Source organism: Nuphar pumila, chromosome 2 (assembly GCF_984573655.1).
Source record: "Nuphar pumila chromosome 2, dmNupPumi1.hap1.1, whole genome shotgun sequence".
NCBI lineage: Eukaryota > Viridiplantae > Streptophyta > Magnoliopsida > Nymphaeales > Nymphaeaceae > Nuphar > Nuphar pumila.
In genome coordinates this window covers 92,703,090-92,730,409 of record NC_143250.1, presented here as the reverse complement: position 1 = coordinate 92,730,409, position 27,320 = coordinate 92,703,090, and the positions used below count along the sequence as shown (strand labels likewise).

Below are 27,320 nucleotides of genomic sequence, written 5' to 3'. Positions count from 1 at the left end.
TGTTGAAATTGTGTCTCAAAATTATGCATTTACCTAGCTTAAACTCTTGATTATATTTGAGTTAACTTTGACCAAGCCACCTAGCTAAGTTAAGTTCATGGTCGTGCTTATTTTGTCTGACTTTCTACACCCTTCTAAATTAGTTGTTAGAGAAATTGATTGTTGATGGTTAAGTACTTAAATGAGTTAATCATTGATTGACCATTGGCACTTTATTGAGTTGGTCCTTATTTGATAGTTAGCAAATATTCATTGGAATATGGTTGTTATACATTTATTTGTGACCCATAAACATATATTCATGACCATTGGACATTTATTCACCTAAACTTATATGTACTAGATTTTTTTTGTAATTTCACTCCTAACTTTTCTTAAAACTACTCAAAGGTGATCATGTTGTGTAGGCACCTTTCATAATATAAGATGGGGTTATGTTTAACGCAAGAATGTGTGGCTTGGTTGTATGCAGAAAGCATTGCAGTCAACCCTACTGCACCCGGAAATCGATCCTAAAGGGGTAACTATTACTTTAAAGATAGTGCTTATATGTGTGCCTACAAGCAATTTTCTTGTTTCATTGGGTATATGTTTAAGCTAATTTTTAAACAACCTATGGAGTTATATTTGGTCAAAACATCATACACTGTGAGTTCCAGTTAAGGAGTTATAACTACGAGGGTACCTAATACTTTCCCTTTACCAAGCATCCATTCAAGATTCTTCAAATTGATATGTTATTCTTGAATTGCTGACTGTAAAGTTTTCCAGGCAGAGTAGGGATCTGTGTACATTATTGCTACAAATTTGATTCCGACTAACAAATTTGATGACAGAGGAATGAAACTAAGCTACTGGACAATAGCAAATCTCCTGTTTGAAGCCATCTGTATAGTGTGAATCAAGGCACAGTATAGCAAGTGCACGGCAGGTCGCAGAGATCATTTATTGGAAACCGTCATTACCTAAAGTCTATTTTTTCTCATTCTGTTATGCAATTTTGATAATTAATAGCTGTTGCAGTTTTTCATACATAGATCGATCATGCTGACATTTTCATGTGAAAATAGCTTCCTTCCCGTGAATCAAAAGGGGCCTTAGATTAAATCTTTTATGGGAGACACTTTTAGTAGCCTTGTATAGAAGAGAACAGATATATTTCATTACAAACTCTGTTGAAAAAAATCTCTAACTTCTGTAGCGATCATAACCCTTCTTTGGCTGAGAGAGAGAGAGGCACAATGAATGCTTTTATTATTTTGTACTGGGTAAATTTTTTCATCTTCCAACAGTAGGATTTGAAAAACCACTTGCCTATAAAATCTTGTCAGCTAACAATTTCTGCAATATGACAGATTTCACACTTTCCGTAGCAAAGGGTCTAAAAGGATGTCCTTCCTGCGGAACCTACAAACAGTAGGCCAGCTGCTGCAAAAGTCCCTTTCAGCCTTTCGTCAAAGAGAGTGAGATTTGAGCAAAGGATGGAGAACAGGAGAAGTCAAGCATCATCCATTCCCATCCACGCCAAACAGCCAAATCCACTAGCCTTGGAAAAGTACAAATGAAGCCTCTGATGACACCCAACAATCTTTATCAGTTTCGTCTCCCCACCCAAACTGATTCTCCTAAAGAGAGAGAGAGAGAGAGAGAGAGAGAGAGAGAGAGCTTCCCACTTTGGAGTACCAGTGCAACCTCCATGCAGAGTGAGTGAAAGAACTCGGGCCAATGAATTACTAATCCAAGTGACTAGTCTGATTGAAGCAACCATTAATTAGGCTGATTGAAACAACGCTTGGGCTCAAATGAAAACCAGATTGATGTTGCTCCTGCACAAGATATGCACATTATGAGAAACCCAAAAGTCAGCTCTTAGGAATGTAAAGACTAGCATTGGTGACATTAATTAAACCATTGTTAGGAAGATAATTAAAAATGAACCTCCCGATATAGTTGCTATAATTGCTGAAAGCAAGTCTTGCTAAGGCATCTAGCAAAAAATTAGCAAGAATAAATCAAAATCTTTCTTTGGCAGGTTTATCCTGAATGGCAATGGATAGCAATATTTGAGCAGTGTAGTCAATAGAATCCCCAATTCTTCAAGCAGCACTATACAGGAAGCCTATCAGCTTAAGCAACAAATAATTGGACCATAGAAAAAGTGAATAATATACATCTGATGACAGATTTCAGTAATTCAGGCATGCTCATCTGTCTTAATGCCATGTGCTTGCCAAGACCAATTTGAATAAAAAAGATTATGAATATAGTTGTCATCTAAATCTCAGATCAAATGGAAAAGATAAACACAATGTTAAGAAGCAAGAGTAGATTTGAGAAAATGTTCTGTACATCATACAAAATACAGTGGTAACTGGATCCTTCTCAATAAATAGTTCCGAGTCAAATCTTCAAAGTATCTTGGAGAAAAAAGCCAAGAGTAGCAGAGACAAATAAGACAGCATTAACAGAAGCCACTTCTTCCGCAAAGGAAGCTCTTGTGTCTGATCTCCAACGGTTGAAAGCAACATGATGAGCTTCATAGTAGACCTGTTCAATCTTGCACACTAAACAGTGTTTACTCTTATTCTTGCACATAAATAGAGAAAGAATTAAGTGAAAAAAGGAGATAAAATTTGATTTTATGCAATCCTATGGACATGAATTCAAAGAAAAATTCTGCCATTTAAACATGTAAGATGCTAGAAGCTTGTCATTCAGATATACACTGCATCAAGCAAAAATATTGAGGATATACATCAGCAACAACTAATAAAGACATGCCCAAGGAAATTAGATCCAAGTAGCCATTGATACTCTTTTCGGCAAGAAGCTACCAAAACTGGAAAGGTGACACTGGGAACACCTATTGATATTCTCTTAGTTGTCATTTAATAATGACCAGGTTTTCTTGGCATCAGTGGTCATACAGGATTGCATCCTGAGAAAATAGATGTCCGATTTCTGTTGATGTAGAAGTCTTACAGGCTTCTACTTTCAGTCTCTTCTTGTTTAATTTATTTCGATGTGTATGGAGCACCTTCTGAGAAGTGTGTCTACTCTGCTTCCTGTTCATATTTTCGCCAGTAGACCTAGGGGAGAATTCTGAAGTAGATAGATGTGAGCATCCCTGCCTGGACTTTCTTGAGGATTTCTTATTTTTCTCAGGCACAATAGAATGATGAGAGACTATTGCTTCTTTGGTGCGAAATCTACTATCAGAAACAGAAATTTGATTTCTTCTTGGCGAAGAGTTCTCATCATCTGAAATAATTTCTTCTTCCTCAAACTCAAGATTTAGAGCTTCCTGCAAATGGCACAGTTCAGTTAAAACATGATTATTGTTATGCAAAATACAGCAGCATGCAAAAGTTGACATAACTATTAAGCAGTAGATCTGAAGTAAATAAAAATTTGGATAAATTCATTAGAAGAAATGCTGACAATAAGAAATTTTTTGGAAACTGTCAAATGTAAGGACGTACTTAATCATCAGCAACAATGATATTGCAACAGAACTACAACAAATAGCTGCCAAGAGTTTCAATCATGTATACAGCCACACATCATGAAGCATGATGCATCTCACATGAAATATTTTGGTTCTTATAATCAGCTTAGAATTTCAAATATATTCTGCTCCAACATTTCAACAAAGTAAAATACAAAGATAAACCACCTGTTATCACAGTTTAGGCAAGAAAACAGTTAAACATAACCAATCCAACCAAGTTATGATTAAGAACAAAAAGACTGAAAAAAAGATGAAGAAGAAGAGATTGGAACTCATGAAACAAACCAGCAGATTATGGAGTTCGTATTATAGATAATTAAGGCCACTATGGCAGCTGCCATGTGAAGGACATTCATGGATACCGAAACTAAGAAGGTTTTTGTGTTAGCTGACACAATTGTGGTATTAGTAACAGTTTTTATGTAAATACGGCAATGGGGTGTAAGGGATAAGCACAGGATGACTGCTTTACATGACGGGAAGCAACAATGCAAGCTTACGAATGAGTGACAGGAAGAAGGTTTGGAAGTGTTGAACATGGACACTGCAAACATTATGAGTTCCGCGATTGATATACATAGGGGGCCTCTAGCATCAAGGAGAGATACAGAGGAAGATATTTATCAGCCAGGATATTGAAATCATGAGTGAAGCTCATAGTCACAGATCACAATATCAATACAAGGATTCACACCAATGGTTCTGGGGTCTTCACCAGCAACAGAGTCATGAGGACTGGGGACAAGAAAGAAAACGAATGGTTATAACCCTACTTTATGTAAATGATATAAATATCACAGGGAGTTCTAAAGAATTAATTACTGAAACCAAGTTGCTTTTATATGATCAACTTAAAATGAAAGATCTATAACATTTAGACCACATATGGAAGTATGAAAAAAAACATAAAAAAAGAAAGTTTTCATGTAAAATTTTATCATATAGAAAATCTTTGTGGGAAAACATTTTCTTATTCGTTTGACATAAAAATTCAGTTGGAAAATTTTAGCAAATTTCTTTTCTTGTTTGAAAATCATGTGAAACTTTTTCATAGGAAATTTTATATAATGTAGATGTGTAAAAAAAAGGAAAATAGATGTTTTTCTAACATGAAATAATAAAAATCATATCTCAGATTTTTTTAGTAAAAAACAATCTCAGCATAATGAAATATCCTCCCGTGTTATTTTAAGGCAACATACTGTCAAGTTTTGAAATGTAATTTCATTACATTTTACAAAAACTTTAACAAACCCCAAAGCATAAAGACTTACCTTACTCTTTGTAACACCTAGCTGATCATGATGTGATTCTTCCTCTTCAGAATCAGCCATTTCCTCGTGTTCAAACTCGACATTTTCTCTAACTTCATCCTCAGAGTCACTTAACTCTTCCTGTTCCATCACTATGTCCGGAATAGTTTGATTATGCTGATGTACCTCAACAGATCTTTGCGTATTATTATTTAAAGAGTCAACTATTTCACTAGTAATAGATTGCCCATAGCCATAAGGATTAGACCTCCGGTCAACATGAGCAATGCTTGGAACTGACGGCACAGATGAACTAAGTTTTGTACGTGACCCACAAAGATGGACTTCAACATTACATGTCTGACTACTCTTTGTGTTCCTATCATCCTTGACAGATACCATGGGATCTTTGATTATATTTCCATCAACAACCCTCCCATTTGAAATGTCATCCTGTGAGCTACCAAGATGTAAGTGGAAGTCCAAGTTCAGTTCATCTGTTCTCTCACAAGAACCACCTGATGAGGCTCCGGCAGAGTCATTATTCACCTTTGACTTGGTAGTACAGGTGTCTGATTGAACGCAAACATGAGCAGAGTCTGAATTACCAGAAAGCTTGAGCACTGGATGGGAATGATTAGTCAACTCTGTATCTACACTATCAGATCTTTGTAGAAGGGGATGAAACTCAATGGTGCCAACATTTGAGGAGGAAAGTGTTGGCTTTGATGCTGGATAATAGGCATCAACTGCACAAACAGCTGTGTTCTTCTTAAACAAGTTACCAATTTGAAATGCATTTTCCGGCAAGATACTCCATGAGCTTGAACTCATAATAGCATTCTTTGGATGATGGGGCCAGGAACCTTCTCCAGGCACCTGGAACAGTAAAGGATGCATCTGAAGATCAGCCTCAGCACCACTTTCCTCAGAAACATTTTGAGCAGGACTGTAATCATCTTTGCAAGACTTCTTATTAGTAGAATAATTAGAAATCGTATTTCTATCTTTTCCAACATTCATGGAGGAGATCATTCCAGTAGTTGCAACATGAGGCTCAGATATTTTAACATTAGGCTTTTTTCTATATACAGCATTTATGTTACAAGAAGGTTCACATGGGTAGCTTCCAAAAGCAGACTTAGGAATTATACGGACTGAGGGTGGGAGGTTTACAGGAGGCAAATCAGGTGCCAATTTGACCAACTGAAGGCCACTGGATTTACGTATACGGCATGGCCGTGCATTCAATCGGCTCCTTGATGAATTCTCGCTGCAGTCAGAAATCAACTTTTTGGAAAACACAGAACAATTAGTCCACCTAACATTAGTATAAGGCAGTACTTGTGTTGGAGTTTCAAAAGAAGGTGAAGCATCCACAAACTGATGCATGCAACGATTTCTTTGCAAAGGATCTCCCCCTTCATTACGATGGGCATGGATGCCTTTCTCAGTGAAATTTGACTGCCTTTGCATGAGAGAAGCATCCAATTTATCAGCATTTGATCCCTCTTGTGAGGCAGAAGCATCAAATTGAGGATCTCTTCCGCTATCACTTACTTTAGCTGAAACAGGAAGCTCAGGAGAGAGAGGCACCGAGCTACTTGGTTTCCAATCAGCCAAAAATGCTTCATGCACATAAGCTTCTTCTTCGTCATCAAACTCATTCCCACTATAATCCTCTCCATCAGGACCGCTGATCTGGTGATCCTGCATTGTGTGCAACCATCAAATAATGAGTTAAATAACCCTCTGTGCAGCATATTAAAATGAAATCTAGATTTTCAACCTCTGGTTCATGTGTAGCTGAATGACTTCTCTTTGCAAGTTTGCATTGTCTTCTCCTTGCTTCATACAACCGACGCTTTTCCTTTGCAGCTTCAGTTGTTTTATATGACTTTTGGGTTCCAATTGCTATTCGCCATTGTCTAGGTAGTAATAGAGGATCACGATGTGGAACACAGTATTTCCATATAGACATCCAGTCAAGTTTGAAAACCTTAATTCCCTAAAGAATCAAAGCAAATGAACACCTAGGCTGTTATATATGAAGCAAACTTTATGCAAAAGGAAAAGGAAGGAGCTTCACAATGAAATCACCTGATCAATAAAGGCCTTTTCCTCTGGAGTTAAAGGAGAGGATTTCATCCGCTTGACTGCCTGCAGGTGTAAAACAACCAGTTCATAGGAAAAATATATAAAGAAAATTTTCACGTGCAACATAGCATAAACCATTGTGCATTTCATAAACATATACAGACACACACATGCATATATGAATGCATGCACACCAGACATACATGTGAAGCTTATAACTTATACAAATCCTTCCTGGAAATGGCAAAGATTTTTACTACTAATAAGTAAAGATACCTTCAAATATTTAGACAAGAGCCTGCAATAAACAAAGTTACTAAAGCTTCACATAATAAAAGAAAGAGAGAAAACAAGATCACTAATAAGCACGCCTGATAGAGTTGAGCACCCAATATCTGTTATAATGGTGCATCTTGTAGCATTTAGAACTCAAATGTAGAACAAAGCATGCAGGTACCAAGTTAGTTTTTTGTGATCTCATAAACAAACAGAGAGAATCTGAAATAATGAGTTAGAACAAGAGATTTTCAAATTAAAAGTTATAGAAGCACAAAAATCACATGATAGAAGTAGCATCAAACAGCAGAGAAGGATATTTAAAAAAAATACCAATCAAGAATTTGCATAGGAAAAAACAGGAAAAGAAGAAGATATAGGTCCATTATATAGGTTCCAGAATATTTCCAATCAGAAAACCATTACAAAGATACAATCACTGCAAAACAAAACTGATTGAAAATAACAAAAAGAAAAGGAACAATCAAATAGCATACCTTTATCGAATTTTCAGGTGCCTTGGCAGCACTACGGTTCTTTTGCCTAATAAATATCTGAAAAAAGGGAAATATTACAAAAATAACATCAGGTATGCATGAAGAAACATGCATACAGTTACTTTTCCAAATATTCACCAAAGGCATAAAAAGAACAGGTGAAACAATAATATCAACTAATATCATATTATAGAAAAATATGGAATATGGGTTGCTAAATGCATCTAGCCTTACTATTTAATTGATGGATCCATGCATAACCATGCTTAAACACTATATCGCAGGCCAGAATAGACAATAATATTTTATATATTATGACAGCAGAAGAAATGATGTCACATAAACAATTAAACATAGCTTTCAACCTTCCATAGACAATAGCAGTTGGTCACTCACATGTTCATCAGCTGCAGTGGAACAAAAGAATAAAAAGGAATACATGTATAAAACATCACTAAATACAAATTAATGAAACTGTTGGACAAGGCATACTGAAGAAAGACATGAGTCCAAAACTAGCGAAAAAGGTCAGACCCTCAGAGAAGTATCACATAAAGCACATAAAAAGAAATGGCAATGCAAGAAACTTGGCTAAAATCTAATCTAGGATTAATACAATTAGATTGATGAAATAAAAAATTATGCAGGTAGTCTTTTTGTTCTATATTTATAAGAGAAAAGAAGGGATATTTCCATAATGCAAGCATTAACACATTGACCTTTGTATTGTTTTCAAAGAGGAAAAGCAACACCTATCCATTTAGTTTCCTTAAAATCCACCATCAACCTTTGGCACTATATGATAGGCAGTCATTTGCTGAATATTATATCTGAGAAAAAACACATGCCCTTGGTTAAACACATAATAAATTACTTTTATTGCTTTTGGAGAGGAAAGAAAACAAAATTTGATCTAGTTTCCAAGTATGTTACCTGGACATTCCCAGAAGTCCAACATATCTGTGTCCAGCCATGTCCAACATCGACACTGACACTTCTTGGCACAGTTTGGATATAGCAATTTTCAAACTTCAAGCGTTAAGACACCTCCCATGTGGTGTATAGACACTTCAAAAATTAAGTCTCTAATATTTTATAAACTACATTTTGTTTTTATAAGGTATTGACTATATGGTGAACAGTAATTCATCTCTAACACCAAATAGCCTTTTCAGTTTTAATTTCAAAAAAGGCCCTAGCAATTTTCCATCAAAACTTCAAGGACTTCCAAAATTCCTTCTGAAGGAATGATTCAACAATTTATGTTTTTTTTTATTTTTAATCACGCAAATTTTTGTAGTTGGGTTTTCTTTCAACATAACCTCTCTCTCTATCTGAGAGAGAGAGAGAATAACATTTGGTCAGGTCGCCATTTCACACAAATCAGTTTTCTTTTCCACTTTTTTTTATATATTTTTTGGTTGTTTTCATGAAACTAACCATACAGATGAGATCTATTGGTTAGTGGGAAACGGCTCTTGGATTGTCCAATTAAGACATGCAACCACGATTTTATGAGCCTTGAAAAATCAACAGCCTATAATGTGTGATATTCTTTTGGCTCATACATTGTGCTTTTCATAAAAAAAATACAATCCAAATGCTGGTTCTTAGCATTTGGACCATGTTGAATCCATCTATGAGGTCTGAGTGGGTCAACACTGTTAAAATGTATCTCCTAAATTCATTGCTGTAAATATAAATATATATACTTATATACATAGAGATACATATACATATAATATTTATATGTATATGTATCTCTATTTATATAAATATATATATTTATATATTTTTCTTTTTTATTACCCGATAAGGGTATAATTGTAATTTCACCTCTTGCGCATATTCCATTCGGAATATGCTGTATTTTTTCCTTTTTATTTTTTGTACCTTTTTTATTTTTATTTTTTTATTCTTTTTACCTTTTTCAAAAAGGTACATTGGGGGTCCCCCAATAGAGTCGTTGGGGGCTCCCCAACGACTCCTTTGGGAGCCCCCTTGCACCTCCCTCTTCTTGTATAAATAGGGGTGTTCCCCTCTTGTTTTCCCTAAGCATTCGGTTCTTTCTATGAAATACATGCCATAGTGCATGTTTATTATTTTTACGCTTTTGCGTACTTTGTTCAAATGTTGTGAGAGTGCCTTCGTGCACATCTTTTCTATATTATTTGTGTTCGTATGCGTATTGTCTTATCATAGACATTTTCACATGGTATCAGAGCGAGGTTGATTATTGAAGATCGTGGGATTCTCCATTTTCGAGTGCCTCGAAAAACGTGCCTTCCGATCTTTGAAGTTTGAAGTGGTGGATCTTTCTTCTCAAATATTTTAGAAGAATCTTGTGCAAAGTTGGTGTTGGAAATATTGTGTTGGTACGCTTTTTCCTCTACCTCTTTACTCTCTAATGGGCGAAAAAGAGTTCCATTTTGCTCTTGGTTTCAAATTGAATGGTTCCAACTATCATGTTTGGGCCGGAAATATGGAAGCTCATATAAAAGGGAAGGGCCTATGGGGATATGTACTTGGCACAATTCCGGAACCGGAACCCAAGATTACCGTGGTAAATGGAAGCGAAATCAAGATTCTTGAGGGAGAAGAAAGAACCAAAGCCCTTGAAGAATACTCCAAGAAGCACGATGAATGGGAAATGAGGAATTTCAAGATTCTTTCATGGTTTTTCTCATCCGTGGAAACCAAGATTAATGCCAACATTATTAAGTTCAAAAAGGCATCGGAAGCTTGGCATTATCTTGAAAAAATGTACACATCAAGGGATCTCTCTCATAAATACTACCTTCAAAAGAAGTTTATTTCCCTTACCCAAGGTGAAATGACGATTAGGGAATACTTTGCCGATCTTTCCTCTATTTGGGATGAGCTTGCAATGCTTGAACCAAAATGGAGTGGAGAGGCAATTGAGCTCTGTCACAAGCAACTTGAAGAAGATCGGTTCTTCAACTTTTTGAATGGGCTAAGGCCCGAATTTGAGCAAATAAGGTCATCTCTTCTTTCCTCCTTTTCTTGAAGATGTTCTCACCAAATTAAGTGGTGAAGAGACTCGTATGAATTTATGTAAACAATGACCAAATGTTCTTGCGGTTCCTTGTAGTATTGAAGAAAATAGTGAGATTAATGTTGTATTAAGACCCGGAAACAATGTAAGAACCTATCGTCCCCCTCACTTTAAATTTCAAAATCAAGGAGAAAATGGTGGACAAAGAGGGAAAAGGGACTATAGCAAAACTATTTGTCATTTTTGTAAAGAACCGGGGCATATCAAACCCGTTTGTCCCAAATGGAAGAAGCTCCTAGCCATGACTACCACTGGTGTACCACAGAAAGAGGAGGCATCTTCAAGTGGGACCCTCTCTATAAATCAAATAGTGGAAGCTCTTCAACCTCTCCTCAAGGGATCTACCTCCGGTGCGGCCGTGTCCACTTCTTCTTCTCCAGGTAAAATCTCTTGGCTTTTGGACTCCGGTGCATCCTTTCATATGTCCCCAAACATTTTTTCACTCTCCGATTACTCAAAAAATGGTTCTCCATCTTATGTCTCCACTGCAGATGGAACCTCTCTTGAAATTAAAGGAATAGGTAATTTTGAAACTCAAGAGTTCTTTATTCCAAAAATCAGATTTATACTTAACTAAACTTAAATCTCCTCTCTGTTTCTCAACTCACGGACCATGGCTGTGATATTAAATTCTCTTGTGATAAATGTTTAATACAGGATCGCCAGTCCGGGAAATTGATTGGGGAAGGCTTTAGAAGAGGAGATTTATATTATATGGAATCTCTTCAAGTTCCAAAAGTTTTGTGTAATGTTGCCCGACATAAAGATATAAATGTGTGGCACAAAAGACTTGGTCATCCTAATATCACCAAGTTATCATACTTACATTTTGCAAAAGACCTATGTAAAAGCTCCTTTTCTTGTAATGACTGTATTCTTGGAAAAATGCGAAGTTTACCTTTTGAGCAAAGAACTATATTCTCTTCTAAAACTTTCGAAATTGTTCATTCGGATGTTTGGGGACCTGCACCTGTTGTTTCAAAAGGAGGTTTTTCTTATTACGTAATATTTGTGGATGATTTTTCCAGATATTCGTGGATATATTTTCTTAAGTTTAAACATGAAGTGTTTTCATGTTTTAAAAATTTTCATTCAATGATTAAGAACCAATTCAACAGTAACATAAAGATTTTTAGAAGTGACTCTGGAGGAGAATATCTCTCCAATCAATTTAAGGTATATCTTGAGGATCAGGGTATTGTTCACCAAAGGTCATGTTCTAAGACACCTCAACAGAATGGGTTAGCTGAAAGAAAACATATGCACATTATCGAGACCACTAGGACTCTCCTTATATCTCAAAATATTCCTAAAAAATTTTGGGCTGAAGCAGCTCTTGCTTCTGTTTATTTGATAAATCGCTTACCATCTAGGTTATTAGGTAAAATATCTCCCTTCGAGGTATTACATAAGATCGAACCTGATTATAATAGGTTAAGAGTCTTTGGATATAAGTGTTTCATACTTACGAATAAGAATGACAAACTCTCTCCCAAGGCTATTCCTTGTGCCTTTCTTGGTTATTCCGAAACTCAAAAAGGTTTTCGTTGTTATGACCTTCGAGATGATAAACTATATGTTTCTAGAAATGTAACTTTTTTAGAAAATGAAAGTGGTTTTGAAAAAAATGTTTCTCAACAAGAAAATTTTGATTACTCCTTATTCGACTTATTTTCTAGTAATGATGACATATCTAGTGATGATGATGTATCATTAAACCATAATGAGGAAAATGATGGAGACATTGGTGAACATAATTCACCCAATGAACCAGAAAGTAGAGTTCCAAGTGATCCTATAACCTACTCTCGTAGAAACCAAGACACCTTTAGAAGTGCTATTGATCAATATAGTGAGCTTTTCACCCCTCTTGACCATAGAAGATCTGAAAAGAATAGAAGACCTCCAACTTGTTTTGTCTCTTTTGATTCTTTTTCACCCCGATATAGGGCTTGTCTAAGTGTCATTCACTCTTATTTTGAGCCAAGAAATTTTGAAGAAGCTAAAAATGTATAGAATGGCAAGAGGTCATGCAAAGTGAACTTGATGCTCTTAAAAAGGCCGAAACTTGGGATTTTCAAACTCTACTTATAGGAAAGAAAACTATAGGTTGTCGATGGGTCTTTAAAGTTAAAACTAAGAGCGATGGTTCCCTAGAAAGGTATAAAGCTCGCTTAGTTGCTAAAGGGTATGGGCAAGAGTATGGAATTGATTACGAAGAAACCTTTGCCCCTGTAGCTCGGATGGTTACGGTTAGGTGTCTCATAACTATTGCATCTATTAAAAATTGGAACATTTTTCAAATGGATGTTAAAAATGCCTTCTTAAATGGTGATCTCAACGAAGAAGTTTATATGGATGCCCCACCAGGCATGATAATTCCTAAAGATAAAGTTCTTCGTCTTCGAAAGGCTCTCTATGGTTTAAAGCAGGCACCCAAAGCCTGGTATGATAGGTTTACCAGTGTAATGCTGGAAAATGGATTTTCCTCATGTTATACTGACACTACTTTGTTTACTAGAAAATCTAATGCAGGGATTGTAATTTTGTTGCTCTATGTTGATAATATGTTAATCACACGTGATGATATTCAAGGAGTCAAGGGTATTAAGTCCGTCTTGACTTCAAAATTTGAGATGTCAGACTTAGGTTTTCTGACATATTTTCTTGGAATTGAGGTTGCCTATTCGCAACGAGGATATTTTCTATCTCAGTCTAAACTTGCCTGCGAGATTATTGACAGGTCAGGTATTTCTGATAACAAGGTGTGTGAAACTCCTAAAGTTGTGGGAGCAAAAATGAAGATTGACGACGGTGTTCCTCTAACCGATCCTACTCCTTACAGGCAGTTGGTAGGTTCTTTAATGTATCTTAGCATCACTCGACCCGATTTGTCACATGCTATACACATCGCCAGTCAGTTTTAGCACGCTCCTACAACCGTTCATATGAGTGTTGTGCTTCGCGTCATCAGATATTTAAAGGGAACTGTGAATAAGGGAGTATTCCTATCTTCGTCTTCTGAATTGAAATTGCTTGCTTATACTGACTCAGATTGGGGAGGTGACCCTAGTAACCGTCACTCCACCACTGGTTTCTGTGTTTTCTTAGGTGAGTCTTTGATCTCATGGCGATGTAAAAAGCAACAGAAGGTCTCTCTGTCATCCACTGAAGCCGAATATAGAGCCATGGCATCTACCACCATGAAAATTGTATGGATTCGACGCCTTCTGGAAGATATGGGAGTATTTATCAAAGAACCAACAAAGTTGTGTTGTGACAACAAAAGTGCAATTTATATTGCCAAGAATCACACCTTTCACGAGCGAACAAAGCATATAGAGATGGATTGCCATTATGTCAGAGAAGAATACTTGAAGAAGGTCATTGATCTACCATACGTAACGTCTGAGTATCAGCTTGCCGACTTCTTCACCAAAGCTCTGTGTTCGCCCAGATTTCATTTCCTCCTTGGCAAACTTGCGGTTATCACACCGTAAGTTTGAGGGGGGTGTTAAAATGTATCTCCTAAATTCATTGTTGTAAATATAAATATATATACTTATATACATAGAGATACATATACATATAAATTTTATATGTATATGTATCTCTATTTATATAAATATATATATTTATATATTTTTCTTTTTTATTACCCGATAAGGGTATAATTGTAATTTCACCTCTTGCGCATATTCCATTCGGAATATGCTGTATTTTTCCTTTTTATTTTTTGTACCTTTTTTATTTTTATTTTTTATTCTTTTTACCTTTTTCAAAAAGGTACATTGGGGGTCCCCCAATAGAGTCGTTGGGGGCTCCCCAACGACTCCTTTGGGAGCCCCCTTGCACCTCCCTCTTCTTGTATAAATAGGGGTGTTCCCCTCTTGTTTTCCCTAAGCATTCGGTTCTTTCTATGAAATACATGCCATAGTGCATGTTTATTATTTTTACGCTTTTGCGTACTTTGTTCAAGTGTTGTGAGAGTGCCTTCGTGCACATCTTTTCTATATTATTTGTGTTCGTATGCGTATTGTCTTATCATAGACATTTTCACAAACACAACCCGTGCCTATGATTTCTGGCTCATTCAAATGGTCAGATTGACATTACCAAATAAATAAATAAATACATATCATAGTCACAAACACCGGTATCGGCTATATCTCGGTGAGGCTATTTCTTGCGATAGTATAGGTTTGGTGATAAATCTTGGGGCTTTAAAAAATAAAAAAATCTAAGAAAATATCATGTTTAGTCAAAAAATACATAAATAATAAATGAAATAAGTAAAATGTGTAAAAGAGAGAAGAAAAACATATTTAAAATATAAAAATTAAATAAAACAGTAAAATTAATTGATAATATTGTGATATCACGAGAATATCATGATATTCTCATGATCATGATATTATCAAATTGATGATATTTTGAAAATATTGTGATATTTTAACTATATTATCGTTTGCTGAATTTACAGCGATAATATCGCCAATATATGTGACATATATGTGTGTGTGTGTGTGTGTGTGTGTGTGTGTGTGTGTGTGGAGAGAGAGAGAGAAAGAGGAGGGTGTAATAGTGGACACTAAGATGTCAGACAGAAACAGCAGACAAATATCGCCCATGATCATGTGCGCGATTAGCATGAGCCTTTAGTAGCGGTCATGACTACAGCTAAAGGCCTTACAGGCTTTTGGGCGATAGTCTGTAAGGCGGCAGTCAGCGTGCGCACAATTAGCATGAGCCTTTAGCAGTAGTCGTGACTACAGCTAAAGGCCTTACAGGCTTTTGGGTGATAGCCTGTAAGGCATTTAGTGGCAGTTGCGACCACCACTAAATGCCTTTTGGGCAGACTTGTCCGCTCGTTCGACATTTATAAGCTGTCCACTGTTACTCTGTGTGTGTGTGTGTGTGTGTCTATATATATATATATATCACAGAGACTCCATCTCTGTATTGTGTCCCTTTATACATTAACCACATTGAAAACTTCATAAAAACAGTTGTATCCCTGTATTGGCAGCTGTCCATGTGACATAACTCATATATATATTTGACACTAATGAAGGTATGGAACTATTGAGCTGGTAATCATCGGGTGCAAGTTGTATCAACTCAATCCGACTACATAGATGTGCTCAACATAGTTTGTTTGCTAAGGAGTGGATCTTGGATCATGCTTTTCCAATGTAAGGAACCTATTATTTGGGCCCTGAAGTCATCAAGAACTCATCCAAGCCAAAACTAGGCACAAAACAACGAGTGTAAATAATTCCAAGCACATTAAAAAAATATCAGCTGTCTTTATCACAAAAAGTACATAGTTGGAACTCCAACAGCCGATCAAAAATTCACATGTACTGAATTACGAAGATTAGAAAAATAAAGAAACATGCTTAAGCCCAACAGTCTTAAATGGAATAGTATTGCACCTGGTTTATTTTTTTGCATGGAAGAAATCGCTGTTGAATTGCCTTCCAATCAGAGTTATATATCATCAGACCCATCGCCAGCAATCTGCATGGGTTCACTAAAAAAATTGTATTTGTTCCAAAGCTATGAAATCAAGAAATACGCTACTACTATCAATCGTCGTGCACCTCGAAAGTCCAAACATAATCAAGTAGAAAACAACCAGCTTGGGCATAGACAAACTACACTGCATGTGACAACTTATTTTCAGGTACACTGGCATTATAACATTGAAGTGATACAGCATAATAGAAAGGCCACGTGTGAAATTCCAAGAAATATTTATACCAATACGATGCTATTGAAACTTAGTTTCAAAACATACAAAATAGACGGTTTTTATACACAATAAATAGATAACATAGCACATACTGAACAAATTATAAAGGAGAAATATCTATCAGCAATAAAATACTTCAAACAACCAATTCATCAATCAAATAGAAAGTTCCTGCACCCAACGGTCCCCTTTGTAAAGCTATGCTTCTTGCATATTGTGCCTTCAATAAAATTATTATTTTTATATTCTTTGTGTATGCCCTTAGGGGCTTGTGCTTGTCCCCTTAGTGGCTTGTGATCTTATGCCCTTAGTTGCATTTGTGCTTGTGCACTTTGAACTTGTTGGTGGACACTTTGTTCGTGTTTGAAGGTGTCTTGCCTTTACTTTCATGGTATCAGAGCTTGGCTCTTTTTGTGATTCTCATTGAAGTGCTCTTGCAAGAATCATTGGTGGAGTGTTTGTGAGATCGTGGTGGAGCAAGTGCTTGCAGATTGTGATCATGCATCTTTAAAGATTTCAAGTGCTCATGTGGCATATTGGTGGAGTGCTCAAATTCTTCTTTTTTGCTTTCTCATTCCTTCTATCTCTTCTTTTATCTCTCTCTCTTCACCTCTCTATTTTTTGTAAAATGGATAACAATAAAAGTGTCACCATTAAGCTCGTAAAACTCAAGGTTTCAACTATGTAACATGAGCTTCTATTGGGGACGAGTAGATGGATCTGATCTGAAACCTAAACTAGTTCTCACCAAGGTAGAATGTGAGAAAGAGATACCTCTAATCGAAAATGAGAACATCAAAGTTATAATCACCTACAAAAAGAAGTGGAAGGAATGGAGGATGGAACATGCCAAGATCATGACTTGACTTATTAGTAGCATAGATGTTAAAATGTGTTCTAGCCTTGCCAAATTTGAACATGCTAACAAGGCTTGAGATTATCTTAAGATAATGTATTATCTTAAGGATATTGCACATGTGTACAATGTGCAAGATAGAGTTCGAACCATGACCCAAGGATATAAAAGTATCATAACGTTCTATCCGAACTTCGGAAAGAATTGACTTTTCTTTAGCCAAAATAGCATTGTCCCAAAAATATAGAACTCCATCAAAGACAAATGGATGTTGAGCACTTTTATCAATTTATCAATAGCCTAAGACCGGAATTTGAATCAACCAAATCAATTCTTCTCTGTAGAAGAAAAGTTCTCTCCACTGAATACTATAGAAGAATTGAGTATGAAAGAAAATAGATTGAAAAAACGTGTTACTAAAAGTGAGGATGACTCGGTCTTGACCTTCTCTAGACCAATGAGTTACATACGTGCATATAAATCACCTCATTATAGAAGACAAATCAATGACTATGATAAAAGAAAAACTATTTGCCATTATTGCCATGAACTGGGATACATTAGGTCCCAATGTCCTAAACTAAGAGGGGTATATGAGACAAAGGTTGCCTTTGTCGGCTCTCCACAAGAATCAAATGATATTTCTGCATCGCAAGATTCATTCATTGGAGGCATGTTTTTGGCTCAATTAGTGGAAGCTCTTCAACCACTTCTCAACAGAGTATCTTCTTCAATCGGAGTCGTTGTTTCATTTTATTTCAACCCCAGTAAATTTTTTTGGCTTCTTGATTTCGGTGTATCTTTTCGTATGACCCCAAACAATGATATTTTATCTTAATATCATTACAACTCAAGTGTGTCAAATGCTTTTAAGACCGATGGTACATCTCTTCAAATTGAAGGAATATGAAATTTTGAAAAAGAACTTTAAAACTCAAAAAGTTTTTTTTTATTCTAAAGGTTCACCACATCCCTAAACTAAAGTTAATTTTTTTATCTGTCTCTCAAATATCTGATTATGGTTATAATATTTCCTTTTCTTCAAATGAATGTTTGGTGCAGGATCGTCAGTCGGGAAAGTTGATTGGCAAGGGCAATAGAGAATAAGGTCTCTAGTATATAGATTTTTTTATAGATATCCAAAGATGTTTTTTATTGTAATGTCTAAAAATTAGATTTAAATATATGACATATAAGATTAAGACATCCAAATGTATCTAAAATCCAATATTTTTCAAGTTTGAAAAAATTTTGTAATCTTAATAATTTCTCTTGTGAAGATTGTGTTCTTGGAAAAATGAAGAGATTACCATTTAATGATAGAACTTTTGTTTCATCCAGACCACTTGAAGTTGTACATTCGGATGTTTGGGGTCCAACACATGTTTTATCTAAAGATGGATATGCATATTATGTCATTTGTGGATGACTTTACTAGACATACTTGGATATACTTTCTTAAGCATAAATATGAAGTCTTTTTCCATTTTCAAAACTTTCATAAATTGGTTAAAAATATGTTTGAAAATGAATTCTCTATATTTTGAACTAATTCAAGGGAAGAATTTGCTTCAAATGAATTTAAAAACTATCTTAATCTATATGGTATCATACATCAAAGATATTGTCCTCACACACTACAACAAAATGACTTAGCTGAAAGAAAACATAGGCACATCATTGAAACTTGAAGGACCTTATTGCTAGTATCTTCTTTATAAATATTTCTCCTATTGAAAAACTTGTTAAACTCTCTCCTGACTATGCCAGATTACGAGTCTTTGGTTGCAAATGTTTTATATTAACCAACAAAAATAACAAATTTTCTCCTAAAGCTATTTCGTGTTTTTTTTGTTATGCTGATAACCAAAAAAGATATGGGTTTTATGATCCTAAGAATGAAAAATTATATATTTCTAGAAATGTAACCTTTTTGGAAAAAGAAATTTTCTTTGATAAAGAGCAAGCTAAGAAAATAACTGAGTACTCGTTCTTATTTGATCTTGGTTCCAACCAAGATGTTGATGATTGTGATTTTGATTGTGAATATGATTTTGAAAATATTATTGAATCAAGAGATAGTGAGCCTCTTGATGAAGAATCTCATGATGATCAAATTTGTATACAATATTTTAGACGGGGACATCAAAGACCACCATGTGCACTTGAAAATTTTTCCAACTTGAGTGAAGAAGAACTGCAAACTAGAAAATCATCTAGAGTTTTACAACCTCCATCAAAATTTCTATCTTATGATTTTTTTCTTCCAAATATCAAGCAAGAATAGCCCTAATACATAAATATATAGAACCCTCATCTTATGCTCAGGCAAAAGATCACTCTGAATGGGTTAAAGCCAAGAACTAGATGCATTAGATCTATTCAAGATCTTCTATAGGGAAAGAAACCCGAAGGTTGTAGATAGGTATATAAGATAAAAACAAAAAATGATGGGACCCTTGAGAGATACAAAGCTAGGCTAGTCACCAAAAGATATGCGCAAGAATATGGTATAGATTATAAAGAAACCTTTGCATTTGTTGCCTGCATGACCACAGTTAGAACCTTCATTGCAGTTGCTTCAATTAAAAAATTGTTCATATATCAAATGGATGCTAAAAATGTATTTTTAAATGACAATCCTATAGAAGAAGTATACATGGAGGCACCCCCAAGTATGAGAATACCTCAAGGGAAGGTTTTTCGTCTACAAAAGGCATTGTATGGCCTAAAACAATCTCTCAAAGCTTGGTATGATAAATTTAGCAATGTTATGCTTGATATTGACTTTAAATCTTTTTTGAATGACACAACTTTGTTTGTTAAGAATTTTGATGGAGGTATTGACATCTTATTTCTCTATGTTGATGATATGATAATCACTGGAGAAGATAAACAGAGAGTTCAAAATACTAAAAATATTCTTAAAATAGTTTTGAAATGACTGATTTGGGTTTTTTACAATAGTTTTTAAGAATAGAGGTTGTTTATTCCCTTAGAGGGTATTTATTATTTCAGTCTAAGTTTGCTTATGATATTATTCTTAGGTATGGTATATCGGATGACAAAAATGTTAACACTTCTGAAGTAACAAATGTCAAAATGAAAATTGATGATGGGGAGCCTCTGGATAATCCAACTCCTCATCGACAACTTATTGAAGTTCTTTCTTACTTAACTATTAGTAGACATGATATAACATATGTTGTACACTCGACTAGTCAGTTTCAGCATGCTCCTACATTTGTTCACATGTGAGTTGTTTTGTGTATTATTAGATATCTAAAAAATTCATTTTTTAGAGGTTTATTTATATCTTCCTCGTCTACACTAGATTTACTTGCATATATTGATACAGATTGGGGAGGTGATCCTAATAATAGACACTAAACTACAGGTTTTTGTGTTTTCTTAGGTTAATCGTTAATCTCGTGGAGGTGCAAAAAGCAACAAAAGGTCCCTCTCTACTTAACTGAAGTTGAGTATTGATCCATGACTACAATTACAATGGAGGTATTGTGGCTGAGAAGATTGTTGGCTAATATGAGAATCAAGATTCTAGGAGTGTCAAAGATGTGTTACGACAATAAGAGCGCTATCTACATTGTCAACAACAACACTTTTCACGAAAGAACAAAGCACATCAAGATGGACTGCCACCTATGTCACATGGGTGTGGGTGTGGGTGCGGGTGCGGGGATTCGGCACTTCCAAAAAACCCAGGTGCAGGAGTGCGGCAGGGGCAAAAATGTATATATATATATATATATATATATATATATATATATATCATGTATAATGTATATGTATGAATGTATGGTAGCTGTTAAGGTTCATGTGTAATGCCCGTAAAAAAAAGTGTCAGACTCGTGTCAGACACGTGTTGGGGTTTGGTCCGCTGTGTCGGGCCCGAATCCGAGTCCGAACCGGATCCGAGCCTAACCCGGACCCGGGTTCTCGAAGCCTCGAGAACCTACGTCTTTTAAAAGACACAGGTGTCTCGGGCGAGGGGAAAAAACCCTCGCCCCTTCTCTCTCCTCGCCCGTTCTCCTCTCGCTCCTCCCTGCAGCCACCGAGCGCCGGCGACTCGCCGCCGGCCACCTGTTCGCCTCCTCTCTCAGTCCGGCAAACCCCCCGACGATGCAAGCACCCCCCCCCCTCTCCGTCCCCTGTGTCGCAGGACGTCGGCGATCGAAGCCGACGGCAGCCTCCAAGCTCCGGTGATCCCCCACCTTCGCCGCATGTGTCCCTCGTCGTTGCCGACCTCCGAGCCTCTTCGCCTCCCCCTCTCTGAGTTCGGCAGACCTCCCGGCGGCCACCTGCGACATCAGCGGCGACCTCCTTATTGGTGATCGGCTGCGCCAGAACCCCAACGCCGGGAAAGTCGGCGCCCCTTCCACTGAGCCTCTCTCCCTGTTACATCGGCGGTCTCGTTTCTTCTGGCCACCTGACGTTTACAGCTGTCGGCGACAGCACCGTCGTTGTCCCCTCTCTGCTATGGTTGTCGTGGTTCCCGATGATCGCCGTTGTCAGCGAGCAACCCCGACGGCCCCGTTGTTGCGGCCTTTTGAGGTGAAAAACCCTCCCCTCCTTTTCTTCTCCTTTGTGAGGAGTTGGTCGACAGGGGGCTGAGCAACCCAAAAAAAATTAATTTTGCAGCCCATTTCATAGGGAAAAATTTTTTTAAAAAAAAAAATCCAAAAAAAATGACCCTGGGTGCGGTCAACGCACCCAGGGTCGGGTTGACCGCACCCGGTGCCGCATCCGCGTCGAGTCGCGTCGACGCGGGTGCGGCACCCTGCTAGCCGAATCCCTGTGACATAGACTGCCACTATGTTTGAGGAATATCTTCAAAGAATCATTGATTTGCCCTATGTCACATTTGAGTATTAGCTAACATACTTCTTTATCAAACCTCTCTCTGTTCCTAGGTTTCATTTCCTCTTAGGAAAAATTTCGATCATCGTAATGTAAGTTTGAGTGGGGGTGTTAAATTGTGCATATATATATATATATATATATATATATATATATATATATATATATATATATAGAGAGAGAGAGAGAGAGAGAGAGAAATGGGTAGGTGCTAAATGGTATGTATTAAATGAGTATTTCAAGGTTTTTTCATTTTATTTTTAAATTCTAACTGTGAAGATGTGATCTATGTACTTGATTTTATAGGGATCAGCTCTTGAAGTGTTCAATTCCGACACATGGGTGGGTTTTTATAAGGTTCGAAAAATCAACGGTCCAAAATCTTTATAAATTTTCGAGGCTCCAAATATCAGTTTTTTTCATCAAAAACACATGATCCAGGTGTGAATTCCTCACAAATCGATCATGCCCAATGCATTTATGGGGTCGGAACTGCAAAAAAAAACACCGGAAGACCTGAAAAACTCATTTAGCACCTAACCATTACTCATTATATAATATTTTATAAATATATATAATATTAGACCAAGTCAACCTTTGTTGACTTGATTCAATGGCTAAAAGTCTAGCCGTTGAAGTGGTCCTCTCTCTCCTTTCTTTGCCTTCTCTCTCTTTCTTTTAGATCACTTCCTCTCCCTCTTGTATATAAATAGGGGTTCTTCCCCTTTGTAAAGCTATGCTTCTTGCATATTGTGCTTTCAATAAAATTATTATTTTTATATTCTTTGTGTATGCGCTTAGTGGCTTGTGCTTGTGCCCTTGTGCTTGTCCCCTTAGTGGGTTGTGATCTTGTGCCCTTAGTGGCATTTGTGCTTGTGCACTTCAAACTTGTTGGTGGACACTGTGCTTGTGCATTATTTGTTTTCAATACATAAGGCATAGAACATGACCCACATTGGGAATTGTGATTGCATACAGCCCTAGCTCTCTCTCTCTATTGTTTTTCTCTGACTAACTCAGGTTCACCAAATCTCACAAAACCAGGTTTTCAATGAAAACCTGGTTTATGAAAACCAGGTTCTTTGTCATCCAAATGGACACAGAATCTGGTTTTGAGGCTTTAACCTGGTTTTTGCCAAAACAAGATTTAAAACTAGGCCTTGGTGCCATCCAAACAGGACCTAAGAGTCAAACGCCATACACCCTTTTAACTTATCAAAAGTAGTTTACATATCCAATTATCCACCTTACAGATGAAAGTTTTGATGTGGCAAAGTTGGTTATAAGAGCTTAGAACAACTATGACTTTGAAATAGGCCTCCAATGAAGTGCATTTGGATGTAATACTTCAATATATCTATTCCTGGAAAACCTTTGATAATTCCCCTTCCCCAGTCGCTTATAGTTGGTTTAGACCATCCACTGTGTGTAATAGCACTAGCTAACTACAGAAACGGAGAGATACCGATCTTAGAAGAGCTCCAAGTAAATGAAATATGTAGGTCATAGGGCAAGGAAGATTGAAATCATTCAGTTTCAGCAGGGCTCTTCATCATCATGATCATCAAGCATTATATCCACCAAGATAACATAGTAATGCCACAGAAGGAAGATTGAAAGCATTCAGTTTGAAGAGAATTTTTCTTCTTCTTCATCATCATCAAACCTCAGTACATGGGGTCAGTTCAAATACCTTTTCTCCATTTCTATTTTGAGCTAAAGCCTCGCTTCAAGAAAAGTTATAACTTATACAACATAACAAAAAATCTAGGATAGCAGCACAAAATAGAGCCAAAAAATAAGAGTTTGCAGTTTAGGATATAAACCCAACTGTATTAAGGATCATCCATTGGATCCTGTGTCCAAATATATCTAGGCTAGAAGACTTGTACCACAATAAATCTAATCCAAGAACTGGACCCAGCCACTCCAAAAATGTTAATGATTGGCCCGATTCCCTGAGAGTTGAGATCACAATTCAATCCTGTGACCTGGTTCCACTGGCACCATGATCAAAGCCTGGGTTGCATCATTTTATTATCTAGATGCAACTAAATTCAGTTGAGTCCAGGGAATGACAAAACAAATACATCAATCATGAATATGAAAAAAACTTTCAAATATGTACACTCTGGAGATTAGCATGCCACATGCTTTGCTTATTGCTGAAAGTAGAAAATGGCAAATGAGTGCAGAAAGCAAGATGCTTATCACAAACGTTATAAAGCTTATGAAAGGAAAATTGAGAACTAACAAAAACACAAAGGACAGTGAAAAAGAAACAGATGAAGCAACTCACTCATCCTCCGCATCTGTAAAAAGTACTCGGTTAACAGCAGCAGCTGGAGGCGGCTTGTGTGGAAACAAAACAACATTGAATAGAGGAAAGAACCTCTGAGCCAACTGAGCGATATCCTTAGTGACAAGGGCAATTGACTGCATTTTACTGCTTTCTACTAGAACACCAGCCAAGGTCTTCTTTTGGGGTGGTGGTGTAGAGTTTGTACCTGGCGAAACTGCATCCTTCATCATTTTTGTCATTGCTTCACCAAAAGATGGAAAATTAGGGACATGAAACAGGGGTTCTCTTTCATAGTAACTGCGATGATCCATGTCTTTAACACGCCGTTGTTTGTATGCTGATACGGCTGTCCATAAAAATGAGAAGGAACATCCCATGTTAGACATGAAACGAAAGGAAGTAGACCAAATGAGTAATGGAGGAGACGTTTATGTGGAGCTCCACTCATACATTTAACATACCAGCTTCAATATCAGTCAAGTAATCACGGGCCATTCTAAGGGGAGCAACATCATGCACTGATACTACATGTCCATGTACCACAGGCACCCAGCCTGAATGTTTGTTATCTTGAACAGAACCTACATGCCCATCATCAAAGGACTTCTCAACAACTATTGCATCAGAAGAAGCCCCTACAAAAGGCAAACCAGATGCATTCAGCGGCATCTGAGAAGCTTGGGACACAGACGTGCACACAAATGGTGGGCGGAAGCAAAAGTCTGGGTAAGGAGTTGTTTTCCATGCCAAAGTTTCATCACGCTTGTCAGCCATCTGCAAAATTAGGCTCTTGACCATATCAGCTATTTCTTGCCGAGAAGGATCGCGAACACACAAGGAGAAAACCTGAATAAGAAGCTGGACATGCTCATATATCAAAGTGTACAACTGGCCTACTTGATGAGCAGTAAATCTATTTGATACATCCATATTCGGCACAGAAGGATTGAAATGCTGAACACTGTCAGTCAACAATCTTCTTGCTCCCAGTTCAGAAGAACGAGCAGCTTGTATATCAGCTGTTAATGGCAACAATGGCCGTAGAGGCTTATTCAATCCCACAAGCCTGTGTTTGCTTCGCTCGGCTTTCTGACGCTTCTTCTGTCTGGTTTCTGGCCCATGAATTGCACCCCGGAACTTCTCTTTATGAACCTTCTGACTCGAGCTTTCATCAGGGTCACTCTCCAATGCTGCTTCAATTTCCATCTCAAAGTCTGCATCATCATCTTCATCATCATCCTCAATGTCTTCTCTCCTATTTGTTTCTTGGTTTCCCTCCCCATCTCCATTTGGGTTTCCTATGACAGCAGCCAGAAATTTTCGATACTCTTCCTCATCATCGACATTTTGAAAGTAATCCTCTTCATCAGGTTCTTGAAGAAACATCTGCAATTCATCTAGTGATAGATCCCGCAGCGAGAAGCGAGCTCGAGTCCTTCTGCAAATCGCATCTTCATCATCTCCCCCATCATTCCCCTGGCCATTTAAAAAAACAAAAACAAATAGTTACTCTAATGAATACCTTTTACAATATGAAACTGCGTTTTATAACTGTTGGCTCTTGCAAGCATGGGAAACTTTGAGATATTATGTCTAATTTCTCACTGTCCCTACTAGACGTAAATTTAGAAAATCCTTGAAATTCTAGATTTTCAATGTCCCAGACGCACCTAGGGCTACTTTAAAATTAGACAATGTTCAATTTATTAAGATTTCCTGGGCTTTCCAATTCATAAATCTCAGGAAACCTTACTTTGTGAAAGTATGCCATAGAGAATCCAGAATTTACAAGTTTTCACAATTTTCTGTTGCTAGAAAGAATCATACGAATCATGAAAATGTTGTATTTTGCACTAAAATAGCCTCATTTTACTCCTAATACTGTGAAAAAGACTGCGATTGCTAACAGGATTACTGTGTAGGCTAATTTATCATGTTTATGTGCCCCAATATCGCATGAAACCATTATCAAATCCTAAGATACCAATATTCAAGATCATATTAAACACAATTTAGCAACATCTAGGAAAAATCTAGATAAAAATCAAAATAACATACCTCAAAATGCATTAAACCAGCTCCCCCACTTCCTCTTATCGCTAGGGATGGATTCCACATAGGTCGTCTATCTTGGTCTCTAGAATATAACCAATCCAGATGAACAACGAAGAGAAGAGGGGAAAGAGAAGAAGAAAAAGAAGAGGAAGGAGAAGACGAAAAAAAGAAGACAAAGGAGTAGAAGAGAAAACGGTAAAACCAAAACCAACGTGGGAGAGAGAGGGAAAATATGAAGAAGAAGAAGACGAGTACCTGCTCCTGGTTTCCCGATCGCCGGCCGGCCGCGGGCCACCTGCGGCTGCGCTTTCCTCTCTCTCAGCCTCGTGGAGGGCGGAACAAGGTGTGTGGGGTCAGGGGCGGAGGCGGAACAGGGTGGCCTGGTGGGTGGGGTCAGGCGACTCAGGCAGTCAGGGGCGGAGAGGCGGAGCCTCGCAGAAGGCGGTGGGCCGGAGAGAGAGAACTAAAGCAAAATAGGGAGAAGGGGTAATGAGGAAGGGGAATTGGGTCGGGCACCAGTGCCCACCCTGGGCACTGCCCTTAAGGGACTTTTACGGGAGGGAAGGTGCGGTAAGCAAACGGATCGCGGCGGAGTATCTGATATGAAGGTGCTCTGAGGGTTCTCCACGCGGATGGTGACGAGTGGCGCGATGATGAATGCACGTCAAGTTTCCTTCGCATCGAAGCCGTCGACCTTGAGAAGGGGAGTGGGGCCGGAGGCTTAAAACCGTTTCCACCGTCTCGGACGCGGTTTTCGGCCG

The 27,320-nt window shown here is 37.4% G+C and overlaps 1 protein-coding gene across 3 annotated transcripts; it reads right to left on the bottom strand.

Moving 5' to 3' along the window:
* Positions 1-1,081: 1,081 nt before the first annotated feature.
* On the bottom strand, positions 1,082-27,185 carry DUO3 (Homeodomain-like superfamily protein). Of its 3 annotated transcripts, none has more exons than XM_089996194.1 (10): positions 26,815-27,185; positions 26,563-26,641; positions 24,966-25,980; positions 24,502-24,850; positions 16,149-16,233; positions 7,635-7,691; positions 6,865-6,924; positions 6,554-6,772; positions 4,786-6,474; positions 1,082-3,304 (listed from the first exon to the last, which is right to left on the bottom strand). In XM_089996194.1, exons 2-10 carry the CDS (start codon positions 26,620-26,622, stop codon positions 2,915-2,917), a joined length of 3,924 nt encoding a protein of 1,307 aa, XP_089852320.1. In that variant the 5' UTR covers positions 26,623-26,641; positions 26,815-27,185; the 3' UTR covers positions 1,082-2,914. The 3 variants fall into 3 exon arrangements, with proteins under 3 accessions (XP_089852320.1, XP_089852321.1, XP_089852322.1); XM_089996195.1 differs by having other exon boundaries at positions 4,786-6,465; XM_089996196.1 differs by lacking the exon at positions 26,563-26,641 and having other exon boundaries at positions 26,815-27,125.
* Positions 27,186-27,320: the final 135 nt, after the last annotated feature.